General features: G+C 43.5%; 1 protein-coding gene across 1 annotated transcript in view; it reads left to right on the forward strand.

Moving 5' to 3' along the window:
* The window catches only part of PDGFD (platelet derived growth factor D), a 151165-nt gene extending 138060 nt beyond the window's left edge, over positions 1–13105 (forward strand). The window contains exon 7 of the mRNA XM_083499854.1: positions 7584–13105. Coding sequence (XP_083355980.1) covers positions 7584–7718 — 135 coding nt within the window. The 3' untranslated portion in view covers positions 7719–13105. The remainder of the gene's footprint in view (positions 1–7583) is intronic.
* Positions 13106–14158: the final 1053 nt, after the last annotated feature.

A 14158-nucleotide genomic window follows, 5' to 3' on the forward strand; every position in this document is an offset into this window, starting at 1 on the left:
GTAGCCAATCAGAAGCTGCAGAAGTTGCATTGGGTGTTTGGGTTCCAAAGAACATTGGCAAACCAGAACACTCACTTCTGGGTTTGCAGCATTCGGGAGCCAAAACATTCAACTCGCAAGGCGTCCAGGATCCAAGGTACGACTGTAATTTTAATATTTCTAATAAATCATTACACAATCAATCATTTAAATAAAGTTAAATATTCCTACAAACCATAACAAAATGGGGGGGGGGGAGCATGGCAATGAACATTTTCCAGCTCAATTATTTCCTCTCCCTACTCTTCAGCTTCTCCCAATAGAGGATATCGATTGTTCAAAGTGCAAGACCCAGGAAGGTGATTTATTGAGCATCTACAGGAGAGACGTGGTCTCAGTGTTTAAACTACTCCAATGACAAAAACACACCCTATATTCTTCTCCCCACCCCCCTTTAAAAAAACCCCTTTATTTCATGCAAAACGGTGAAAATTAAGGAACAAACCAAAGCAGAACAAACCCAACCTATGATTAATCATTACACGTCAACTGGGTGGTGGTGAAGGAGGGATGGAGCGCAGAGAGAGAGAGAGGAGGGGGTGGTAGAGAGAGAAGCAATGGGGTGGCCCCACATACTTCTGCCGCTATTCCAACCCACTGCTGTTTTGTGGCTCCCAACAGATTATCCCCAGGGTAATGCAGCCTTCAGTGGAAATAAGTTGCCCGCCTCTGCACTAATGGATATTGCAGGCCTTATTCCCCGGTTTGATTCAGCAGCCAGGTTGCATTCATATGGCCCTAGGTTTCAGAAATTTTTTCTTTTTGAAATAAAGGTAAAGGGACCCCTGACCATTAAGTCCAGTCGTGGTCGACTCGGGGGTTGCGGCGCTCATCTTGCTTTATTGGCCGAGGGAGCCGGCGTACAGCTTACGGGTCATGTGGCCAGCCAAAGCAGCACACAGAAACACCGTTTACCGCCAGAGCAGTACCTATTTATCTACTTGCAATTTGATGTGCTTTCAAACTGCTAGGTTGGCAGGAGCAGGGACCGAGCAACGGGAGCTCACCCATTGCGGGGATTCGAACTGCCGACCCTCTGATCGGCAAATCCTAGGCTCTGTGGTTTAACTCACCCGTGTCCCTTTTTGAAAAATGGCAACCCTAAAAATACCGATCTCACCAAGCAGCTGCTGGAAGGGATTCAGGGGCCTGAATTCAACTGCTCCCTGCTTCTTCTCCTTCCTTACTAAACATCTTATTGGTGGGATTTCAAAATTTATAACACATGCTCTTAATTAAGAAAGTTAAACACCTGAGAGCTCATCTCTATATGGGTTGATTGAACTGGGATGTGGAGGGGAGGCTTTTTTTTTAGCAGCATTGTAAAATAGCTGCATCCTGAGTGTGATCAAATGAAAACAGGGCAGCTCTACTTTTGGGGGGATGCATATGCAGCACCCAGATATTAATCTAATGGTGGTGATTTATGGTGAATATTAAAGGTCCAGGATAACAGATTATTTGGTAGGCATGATGGGGAGATACCTGAGTTCCACCGGGTGAGAAAACCTCTGTGTGTGTGTGTGTGTGTGTGTGTGTGTGTGTGTGGTGCAGGAAAGGAAATTTGCTCACCGAGTCCACCACAGGAATTGCTATTAATTCCTTCCATTCTTTTTATCTCGCAGACTGGAATTAATTAAGGACAATGTTCTAGCTTGAGCTTCGAATGACCTGGCTTTTGTAAATGTAAATGTAAATGTATCCTTTAGGGATGAATTAACCGTACAATGAACATAGATTTGGATATTAGAATTAATAGGCACTGTGAAGTTTAATCTATATTGGGTACATGAAAGACCAGAGTGATGTTAGTCCAGCACATTCTTCCCAGGCAAAATTCTTGAATTTTTCTGAATCCCAGGGCTAAGCATTCATCCCTAGCTTTGTTCCACATTTATCTAGCCATTTCCTCTGATTTAAAAAAAGGTACCAGCAAGGGCAAGAGGGGCTGCTGAGAGGAACTCCTGCCTTTCCTTTCTTGGGATCAATTCCAACACTGAGCAAGAGGCACAATGGGACAATTCTCAAGGGACATGTGCCACCTCTGAATGCATAGTGTGGCCAGACACTCTATCATAGAAAAAAATTACCTATGCAAAGCTAACTTATTAAGAGGCCTTCATACAGATGGGGAAATGTATTGCGTGTACAAAACGTTCAATGTTATACAGCAGAATATTTTATATAAGACATTTGTGTACCGCCCTTCAAAAATATTTCTCCTAGGGCAGTTCACAATCCAAAACTGTAAAAATATGTAGTGCAACATGGATATAATTTGGAATGGAAGCCTAATCTGAACACTTTCTTTTTTCACTTTTTTATTTTCAAACCAATATTATCGGTTGTAACTTTGTATAGAGGTTTTCAAGTGTGCCCCACCATCAAGACCTCCATTACAGGGATGGGAATGCTTTGTCTGTCCAGATGTCATAGACTCTAATTCCCACCAGCCCCAGACAGCTTCTGAGTGCCAGTGGCTGGAAACCACAGGAGGGGAGATTTCTGTGGCACTCAGGACCTGCTTGCATAGACATCTAGGTTGGTTATTGTGAGAACAGGATGCCGGACTGGATAGGCTATTGGTCTGATCTAGCACCACCTTCTTAGAAGAGAAAATGGCTCCTTTTTTTAGATGCATAGGTTAAAAAATATTGATTGGTTGAAAGCCGAGAAATTAATCATCAACGTAAAAAGAGAGAGGATTTTACTCAGCCTTTTCATTCTCAAGCATGTTTAGTGACCCCAGATTACTCCATAGTCACCTGAATTCCAAACAAGGTCAGGAAGTGAGGTGCAGGTTGCATTAAAAGCCCAGAGCATTTATCACCTGAGGAAATGTGTCACAAACACAACCCCTTGATACCCTTCAATAAAGTTACAAGGCAGGAAGCTCAGACCTGCATCACATTCACCTGCCTTTCCCATATAGTCAATTCTATGAGAACTTTTATAAGGGCATCATAATCTTTTACATTCTTATAAACACTGTATCTGGCTCAACAGTTGCATTTTCCATCTAGTTTTTTATTAACAGGGCTCCGTATACAGGATTGATTCAATCTCTGATATATGAAGGGATGAGGGGAGGAATATTTTCTGCGGCACAGTTTTATTTTCCTTCCCATTCCTCTGCCAAGCCCTATCCTTACTTCATACTTGACATCCTACGGATGGTAAAGCCAATGTAAATGTTCAAAGCAATTACATAGCAGAGTCCCTGAACTACTCTTTCCTCATATGAGGTCAGGAAAGAATTTTCTCTCTGTTTCCCCAGATTTCCCCAAGTTTTCTTGAGAGCTCGGGGGGAGGAAGAGAAGGGATGCAATGAAGCACTGTGAGTGCCACACTCTGTCTGCACAGAGGTCAAACGAGGGTAAATTGGCTATGAGTCTGCATAATGGAGGGCACAGATCTGGGGTGCACTCAGATATCATATTAAACCACCTTAGCCTCCCCCCAAGCTTGTGCATCCCATTCTCCCATGTTCTCCTCTAGCACATACTCAAGAAAGAGACCAGAAACCACACTCAAGGTGAGCAGTGGAGAGGGAAGAGTGGACAAGCCCAGGGTTCACTGTAACTTGCACTTGTAAAGCTATTATGTGGTTCAAAGTTACATCTGTACTTATCTAGGGTGTTCAAAGAACATGTGTGTTGGGGATGATGTTGTTAGGATGCTCACAGCAAACAGGATTCATGAACAAACACATCAACGCTCCATGCTATGAGCATCTGCCCAAGCTTCACTAATCCCTCTAATAGCAAACTCAGGTTGTAATTGCCACCAGAAGTGGATCTCAAATAGGACCACTGAAAAACAACAGGCGATCCTAAAAAGAGCCTGCTGTATCAGGCCAAAGGCCTGCCTAGTCCAGCATTCCTGTTCTCTGGACAGCCAGATGCCTGTGGAAAACGGGAGGAAACAAGAGGAAAGTATCAGTCTGCTCAGTGGACCTCTGAGGCTTACAGAAGTAAACAAAAACATTTGAAAGGCTAAGGGGGCAAATGAGGACTGAGCATCTTCAGTAGCCTCGAAATGTTGAAAGTCCATTGAAAAGGAAAATGGAAAACTGGGAAGGTAATGTTGGGAAAATGCCCTGGGGTGCCCCTGCAGCCCCCAAACTCCGAGCATCCTCCAGTATGTGCAGCTCTGGAAAAGGCATTCCCCTTCTTCTCCAGTGCGCTTCAGAGACATATACCAACTGGTATATGCACACTAATCTTCTGGCGTAACACAGCAAGAAGAATGAGACATTGTAGAGCTAATCTACGTATTTATTTACACACTACATACAGACAAAGGAATCATTGCGTCCCTTCTCTCCAGCTCCGAGAGAACAGACAGGACAAAAGCAAAAGCAAAAGTACAGTACAATAGATAATACAGTGGGAGAGACAAGACTGTCTTGCGTTCCCACGCTCTTCCCAGACAGGCATGTGATTTACACCAATCTCATCTGCAGCATCAGAGGCGTGAAATACTAACAGGTAGGGTAGGATATTCTGCATCAGCCTCTAGCAATTTATAGTATCCTGAAAGATGACACCTGGCTAGCTGGCTGGCTAGCTGGAATCCTGAACAGGAGCACTCATGTTAGGAGGTGAGAAGGATACGCTGCAACCTTTTGCTGCAGGTCCCAGTTATGTTCCCTGTTGAAGAATAGGCTCCATATTAGATAGCTTCCTTTCAGTAGACTTGCATATTTGAGCAAGCCTCGTGCCTGCAACGTGCAAATGTGAGTTTTTATTTTAAATACACAGAGTTCCCTTTAATATACCGTGACTGTGGCAGGCGACCTTGCCTTTTTCATCCTTTCAGGTCTGCTGAATAAACCTGAGCCTAAGACTATTAGATGGACGCTTGGATTGAAATGTTAAGCATCAGTCCCTTGATCACTTAGTAAAGCCGCCCAATTTCTGTGTTGTTCAAACACTGCTTTCCGGCCTTGGATGGGAAAGTGCCTGCCAATTCATTTCTCTCCCGTTATCAGCAAAGTGCATATACTGTGCTCATGTTTCTTAACAGAAAATACAGAGAAGACAAAATCCCTAAACTGTCAGGAGGTCTGCTGGCTTAAATGCTGGGCAGATCCTCATCCCTTTGCATGTGCTTTCATTCGAAAAGGCCGTGTTCACTGAACAATGCTGGTGAATTTCAAAGTGCATTTTACATTAATTAGATTTTGAGAAAGGGCTTGGAGCACGATCCATTTTCTCCACTCAAAAAGCTGCATGTGGAAGAGGTGGTGTCTATAGAGCAAGGGTGGAGAAGCTTTTTCAAGCCAAGGGCCACATTTGATCTTTGAGAGCCAGTGTGGTGTAGTGGTTAAGAGTGGTGGATTTGTAATCTGGTGAACTGGGTTTGCTTCCCCGCTCCTCCACATGCAGCTGTTGGGTGACCTTGGGCCAGTCACACTTCTCTGAAGGCTCTCAGCCTCACTCACCTCACAGAGTGTTTGCTGTGGGGAAGAAGGGAAAAGGAGATTGTTAGCTGCTTTGAGACTCCTTAGGGTAGTGATAAAGTGGGATATCAAATCCAAACTCCTCCTCCTCTTCTTCTTCTTCAACCTGTCAGGAGCCACAGGCTAATGCTGGGAGGTGCCAGATGCAAAAGTGGGTACAACAATCAATGTATATTCTACCTGAGGACATCTACACACATACATATAAACACACACCTCTGTTCTTCATCCAGACAAGCAAGGGGCATCATCAGAGTTCATGGACAACTTCTAGCCAGGCAAAAACATTTAAGGAGGCATGGTGAAGAGTATTGCTAGGGGAGAGTCCCAAGGGCTGGCCAGAGAGGCCTGGAGAGCTGCATTTTGCTTCTGGGCCTAAAGCTCCCCAGCTGTGCTATATAGCATGTATCCCTGCATGCATTGCACCAAGTGTACTCCAAGGCACCTACTACCTTGGATATGTGGGAACTCCAGGGCTCTGGTACACAGGCGTCCTATGCAATTGCCTGCAAGGGGCAGGATGGTCAGTGTGTATTACAACAATCCTGCACCATTTACTTTAGGTTACCAGTTTGTTTCTGAGTCCAATTTAGAGTGCTGGTATTGACCCTTAAACAACTGAGAGGCAGGATATTGAAGGTCTGCCTCTGCCTCTAAGAACCTTCCCAAGCATTAAGATCTGCTTTATATGCCCTGCTCTCTGGCCTGCCACTGGCTTGGTGTTAAATTGGTTCAATTTCCATATTGGGATTTGACTTCAGGCCAGAACCAAACCAGGTAGCTACCAAAGCACTTCAGACCAAATAGGACCGTTTTTGAAGAGCCAGACTGTGGTATAAACCAAATGTTGTGGCTGGTGCACACTCCTGATTTATACCCTATCGTATACCTCAAGGTGGCTTGCAAAATAGTGATGCAATAAAACTGCAGTATTATACAGAAAGAACAATTGGGTGGGGGTGGGAAGCTGAAGTAAGAGACATCATAAAAATAAAACCCCAAAAGATAAAATTCAGCATCTGAAGGTCAATAGCCTTCCTGTATACGAAGGTTTTAACACTTGGATGCAACACAAGCAAGAAGAGTGCTGTCCCATGTTCTTCCAGCTTAGGGTCACATGGGGGACTCAGCTGGTGCTCATAGGACAGAGGCCACATCCCAAAGAGGAGAATCACAGCAAGGCTAGCTTGGAAGTTCAGTCAAATCAATAGCTTACTAGTGAAATGCTGAAGTTGCCCTTTGGGGCACCACAGGGTCAAATTTTTATGGTAGCCCAAATCTCAGTTGTACAGGTGTATGTATATATCTCAATTTTAACTTAAGAGCTATTGCTGCAATCAGTTCCTATTGTATATTTTATCTTTATGAACACTGTTTTTATTGTGTTATGTTATGTGAGCTGGTATTTGACTGTAATAAATTATCTACAGTGGTACCTCAGGTTACATACGCTTCAGGTTACATACGCTTCTGGTTACACACTTCGCTAACCCAGAAATAGTGCTTCAGGTTAAGAACTTTGCTTCAGGATAAGAACAGAAATCGGGCTCCAGTGGTGCGGCAGCAGCAGGAGGCCCCATTAGCTAAAGTGGTGCTTCAGGTTAAGAACAGTTTCAGGTTAAGAACGGACCTCCGGAACGAATTAAGTACTTAACCCGAGGTACCACTGTAAAATTATCCAGTCAAAGGCACTGCCAGATCACAAGCAGAGTAGCAGGGCAAAAGGGCAGCTTGTCAGCACCATGGAGAGCTCACAGTTATGTGTTGCCAAATACAAAACTTAACACAACACTGGTCCAGCCCACGCCTTGACCATTCCCTTTCCTACCACATTGGCTGGGGAAGGGCCTTGCATGCACATTGTAGCTCAGTGATGTAGCATCTACCTTGCAAGCAAAAGCTCCCAGGTACAATCCCTGGAGTCTCCAGGTAGAGCTGGGGAAAACTGCTTCCTAAAAGCAACTGGCAGTCAATGTAGACAATACTGGGTTAGATCAGTCTGATTCCAATAGTCTGATTCCACATAAGGCAGCTTCCAGTGTTCCAATGCCACTGACAAAGCGTCTGCTTTCCTTCCCAGGTGTTGAGGTTCATCCCTGAAGCAGGTCACATCAGGAGGAGGGGCAGAACCAAGAACAATATGGCGCTGATCGATATTCAGCTGGAGCACCATGAGCGTTGTGATTGTGTCTGCAGTGCAAGGCCACCTCGATAAAAAGAGACCATGCCATCCCGTTTGCAACTTAAAAGGACCTCTTTCCCTTGAAGGAGGAGCAGTCTGCAGAAGGTCGCCCAGTGGCCACTGAACTTTGCTAACAACCTGGCTTGTAGCTGGTAGAGGTGCCCACAGCCTCCCAACTCCAAGCACTAAGTGCCATGACAGCTAATCATTAATAACACTGATTTATGGTATCCGACTTCAAATATGGGATTAAGCAGTAGAAAACAAGAGAAGCCAAAAGCTGAAATCTTCAGTGCATGCAGTGAGCATGATAGCAGTATTCTTTTGGCTGAATTTCCCAGTTGGCTTTAAAAAAAAAGAATCAACCTACATGTTACACAGTGAGTAGGCATGCAGGTATTCATATGCTGCTGCACACAGCCCTTTGCGCACACAGCCTATTGACTTAAGCACACTTAAAATGTAAATAAGGAAAAATCTTATGGGCATACATGTATTCCAAATAGCTAATCTCAGTTTATACATATTCACCCAGTCCAGCATATGTACACCACAAAGAAACAGTTGCCCACACATGGATCTGACGTAATGGATATACGTTACAGAACATTAGGAGACCACATCCACCAATGTAAGATACATATCCATGCCCATTATTTCGCATGCCTTGATATATTCATTGCAACACAGAGACCACCAGAAGCAGAGTAAGCAATTGCTGTGGCCTGTGCATAGCCTTCTGCTTGCTCATAAAGTATTCTGGATTATGTTGAAGAGCTCCCCCTTATCCTTTCAAAATATAGGTTCAGATTCCCAAAAGACTATGATGAACAGAATCATATGCAATGCATGAAGTCTATTTTTGATTGGACTAACATCCACCAGTGTGCCATGTTGTAGCCCAGAGCTGCTAGACATCTTAAGTTACATTTAGTGTAGGGATGAATGGTTTCTGCATTGTCGGGAACCGCACTTATTCTACAGATAGTGATCAGCATCCTTAAGGTGGTGCTTAGTGGAATCCTCCCTGGTGTTTCTGAAGGAAGTTTGGGAATCTCCAGCTGTTTCTATTTGGTTCTAGAATATTGCTTCCCATCCCACAATCCACACGCATTTCTAGACCTAGACAGAGGTCATGAGCACAATGCTTTGTCAAAAGACAGAAGCACACAAATAGCCTTAACAATGAGGTATGCATGTATCAAGATAGGTTCCTCTGTTCCATGCAGAATTCTCACCTGGTTGGGTGGAAAAGCAAAATAACTTCCCTTCTTCACCACTTCATCTCATCCCTAATCTGCACCTGTGTTTAAAGTGGAGCACCTTAGAAGGTTCCTCAATGATAATATGTATCATTTGTATAGTGTGTTTTTTTAAGTGTTCAAAGTGCTTCACATACATTATATAGCAGCAATTTATTCAACAACCCCATAAGGCTGTTATACTTTTGTAAGGCAAATCAATATTATTCTTCCCCCATATTGAAAATGGGGGTGAGGCTGAGACTGAGAAACCACTTAGTGGTTTGACTAAGGCCATTTAAGTGAGGGCCTATCTGCACTATACATTAAAAGCACTATCATACCACTTTAAACAGTCATAGCATCCCCCAAAGAAACCTGGGAACTGTATTTTGTTAAAGGTGTTGAGCTTTGTAAAGGGCCCCAATTCCCCTCCCAGAGCTCCAATTCCTGGGCTGGTTTAACAGTCAGTCTCTGTTTGCAGGGGCTCTGGGAACTGTATTCTCTGGGAGGGGGATAGGTTTCCCCTAAGAACACACATTGAAGGGACGCGGGTGGCGCTGTGGTCTAAACCACTGAGCCTAGGACTTGCTGATCGGAAGGCTGGCGGTTTGAATCCCCGCGATGGGGTGAGCTCCCATTGCTTGGTCCCAGTTCCTGTCCACCTAGCAGTTTGAAAACACCAGCACAAGTAGATAAATAGGTACCGCTCTGGCGGGAAGGTAAACGGCGTTTCTGTGCACTGCTCTGGTTTCGCCAGAAGCAGCTTAGTCATGCTGGCTACAAGACCCAGAAAAACTGTCCATGGACAAACACCGGCTCCCTCGGCCAGTAAAGCAAGATGAGCGTCGCAACCCCAGAGTTGTTCACGACTAGACTTAACTGTCAGGGGCCCCTTTACCTTTACTTAAGAACACACATAAGAACATAGGAAGATCCTGCTGGAGCAAACAAATGGCCCATCTAGTCCAGCATCCTGTTTTCACAATGGCCAACCAGATTCTTCCTAACAACTCTCAGCATCCCTAGCAAACTACAGTTCCCATAATTCTTTGTGGAAAGCCAGGTCTGTTTAAGGTGGCATGCTACTGCTTTAAGTCTACAGTGTACTTAGGGCTTGAGTTAATGTCAGAGGTGAGATTCAAACTGGGGATCTTCAGATTCGCAGCTCAGTATCTTAGCCACTACACTAAACCAGCTCTTCCTGCGTATGTACGTATTCAGTGGGCAAGAGTTGAGTTCTACCTTGTCTGTATTCTTTTAGTTGCATATAAAATGCCATACTTTTCTCATTATATACTATAGTGTTAACTGTATCTAGTAGCTTCCATGGCCAAGTGTGAACTTTTGGCACTTAAAAAAAAATATCATGGGATTGAATTTTTTGTGAGGCATATTAATGCCTTGAGCCTCACCTGATTCTTGCTGAGCAATACTGAATGCTTATTATTTTCACAGAATATAGATATGCATTTACTGCCTGCCTCCTGGTAAAATAACAGGCTACTTCCATAGCCAGCTTTTGAACATATTATGAGAATGTGCTTTTGAACTTATGAGAAAGTTCTTTGATTAAGGTATGGAAGAGGATCCTTTCCAATCATGTTTTTGATTTGATTTCACCCACCCACCCAATGCGACTTGTCCAGTGCAAAATGTAGGCTAGCTTAGGAGTTCAAGGCAAGGTTGTGGATATAATGGGGAAAATAGGGTGGAAGATTTCACAGACAAGGATTTATACTTAACAGCAGTCTGAAGCTGCACTTCATTTTTATGGGTTGCTTTTTCGTGCCTGTCTCTAAGGACGAAAGGAATGGTTTTACAATAGCATTTCCTGCATTAAACTGAAATTGGCTTGTTATCAGGTAATATTGTGAACTTTTAAACCGCCCCTGTTCTGCTGATTATATCAGTGGTAGAGTTCTAAAATTATCTCTGTCCTCTAGATTGGTTTCTTTTATCAAGTTGAATGCATTATCTGCTCCCTGTTTTTATATCTCTATCAAAGCCTTCTTGGAATACAGTTTAAATACTGAGTGAGTTGCCACTTAACATTCTGGTGGAACTCGTGGGAAGCCAAACATGGCTTGTGGGATTTCTTGGTCTTCTTTTATTCAACTTGGGTGTATTTTTTTTCCAGGATACCTCTTTAAGATGCTTAATTCATTATGCTCCTATACTCAGTGAGCAGCTTTGAAGCCAAAGATTCTCAGCTTTATTACTTATTTTGAAAAAGGTTCTTCACAACTCTTCACTTGGGCAAAACTTCCTAGAATCCCATTTTAATACCAAGAAACTAGAATGTGAAATATATGTGTGATAATAAGCCTTAGTGGACACTGTTAACTATACCGTTGTCCATGTAGGGCAACTGCATGTTTTTTCATGTGGTTAGAGTTCCATTTAGTTTGACCTTTTCATTGAAACTTGACTCTTTGCTTCAGGCATGTGGTGGGCTGTTCACAAGGGTGAATTTCATGCATTGGGATGTGTGTGTTTTTGTGACAGTGCATGTGAGCTCAGTCATAGGATCTACCACAGCCTTCCCCAATCTGGTGGCCTCCAGATCCTTTGAAATGCAATTCATTTCTCACCATTGCTGAACTACAGAAACTGGAAGGTCACATGAGTCTGAGATTTGCTCCTGCCCTTATTACATTAATGGCAGCTCTGGCTACACACACTGTAGCCAAGGGACCTTCCTTGTGAACAGTCCTGATAACCTGAATTAGCAAAAGTCATATTCTGCTTTGAAGGTAGGTGGTTGTTTTTTTTTTTTACAATCAAGTGGATACATTTATCAATCAATCAGTCAATCAATCAGTCATATTCACAAAATGAACCAGGTTGGCTCTGCTAGCTCCTGTCCCTTGACACCACCTTTCATGTCCTCTGAGCTAGCAAAGAACATGGTGCTCATGTAGAGTGGACCATGCAAATGTGTTCATGTGCAACATCTACAAAATCCAAACATCCCAAAGGCTAGGTCAGCACACCAGATGTCAGGACTGGGGTCAGATACAAGTAATCACAAAAGAAACAGAGCTCTGTTGTCAGTCAACTCTTTAAGGAAACAACACACAACTCGGCAACACTTCTCAGTTGGTCTTGTCCCTATGACACAGTTTCCAGGCTTCCCCTCTCCCAGATGTTTCCAACAGTCTCAAACTGTGTCTGTGCACCTCTGGCCTCTGTTCTGCTCTCTTCATTATTCTTCATGTTCTTTGAGACCAGGGAAAGGGGAGCTTGTCATAGCAGGAGGGGGAGACTCCTGGGATTCTTCAGCAGTCTCTTAACCTCCCTCCTCTACTCAGACACTGAATTGCTCCCTGTCACTGCTCACTAAACTCTGCTGCATCCATCACTTCCTCCCAGTCTTCTTCCTCTGAAGAAGTTCCCTCTCCTCAGTGCCCCACCACCTATCCCCTGGCACCTCTGGGGTTTCCCTTGGGGGTCCCCCAGCTGGTGCCTTCCACCATTCCTCTTAGCCCAGCCAGTCCCTGACTCCAGGTGTAGCTTGCTCAACATGTAAGTGTTCCCCTCCTCTGTCCAGTGAGCTGACACAACTGGTTTTGAGGAATGAGCTGTCAAAAAACAATGGCAGGGTTGATGCTAAGGCAATAACAAAGGAGGTAAGCAAACAGAACTCACATGTATTTATTGCAAGGAATTATAAGGAGGCCAAATTGCTGTTCTTTTCTTTTCCCCATTCTCCTCTTCTTTCCCCCCCCCCATTAGATTTGATACAATTTCTCTGGACACAATTCACTAGGAAGTTCTCCTGCACACACTCAATCAGAATGATTGTGAGCTGCCCAAAAGGACATTCGATTGCAGCATTTGTATTGAAGTTATGAGCCAGTCCTCTCGTTTTCATTTGGTTCAAACAGTATCAAATCCATTGCACAAATATTACTTTCAAAGAATCATGAAATAGACCCATGCTTTCGAAGTGACTCTGCTACTTCGGAAGATTGCTTTTCAGAAAGAAAAGAGCGGAAATCACTGTATTCTTTAAGATAAGACTGCTTTTTTGAGGTGTGATTTATATATGTATTGTTGTTTTTGTTGGTGTTATATCCCTAAAATGCTGCCTTTTCTAAACCGACCTTTTGACAGTTTAGCACACACAATATTTTGCCTCTTATGGTCAATTAAAAATAAACTCTAGCTTTTGAAGGAGGTGGTTCCGATTCATTAATACACATTGACACGATTTAACATATGTGCACAATAGCTGGCAGTCTCTAAGTTTCTCATGCAGATCCCAGGCACCCATATGGCATAATGGGACCCCATTCCCCCTTTGTCCTTCCTGGCCAGCCCTCAGCTGGAGTGCACAGTCAGGCTCAAGGATTGGTCAGCATAACTCACCATAAACACCAATGAGAGAGTTTCATCTATGAAGATGTGGGATCCTTTTCAGCTGTGCTGAAGAAGAAAAAGAGTACCGATTTCCAGCAATTTCCAGCATTCTTTTAAAAAACAATGTTCACTTTTTCATTTAGATTATGTTGTTTGGTCAAATAGGATTGGTTGCAGTAATCCGCATGATTCCAATCAGACCAGCCCAAGACATTTTGCTGCCTGAGACAGAGCAGAAAATGGCGCCTCCAGCCAACCCTCCCAGTCAAGATGCACAATTCTCAAGTCATCTTCCAGAAAATTATAGTTATTATTAATTAAGTCTGCATACTGCCCTGCATCTGACAATAACAGGGCAGTTCACAAAATACTTATTACAACTTCCTCCCCCTCTTTCCGGGTGTGACTTTAATTTATTAATAATAAAAAAACGAAAAAAATACTGCCCTTTCATAAAACCAACAATCTGCTACCTGAAGCACTGCCTTGTTCTGCCTAATGCTAGGGCCAGCCCTGATTAGAGTCTTCTGGGAATATCATCATGATCATCCTCAAGATGCCATGCACCTGACCATGTGATTGGGCGCAACTACCCATGTGACTAACTCAGCAAGGAAGCAGTGACAGTCAATGGAAACTATGCCTGGAGATAAAAGAGCAAGCGCAGTAAATCTTAGAACTGAACGGTATCGCAATGGGGTCTGTAAGTTGAATATTTGAAGAATCAAAATATTTTTCTGGGAGAAATTTCAATTGTGCTGTGCTGAAATATCAGGTCAAAAATATGTTGTTGTTGCTGTTGTTTTAAAAAAAACAACCTGATTTAGCACAATCCTAAAAATGAACAAAATGGGGGAGTTAGCATTT

This window comes from Podarcis liolepis (genome assembly GCF_965112155.1).
Source record: "Podarcis liolepis genome assembly, chromosome: 4".
In the NCBI taxonomy this organism is placed as follows: domain Eukaryota; kingdom Metazoa; phylum Chordata; class Lepidosauria; order Squamata; family Lacertidae; genus Podarcis; species Podarcis liolepis.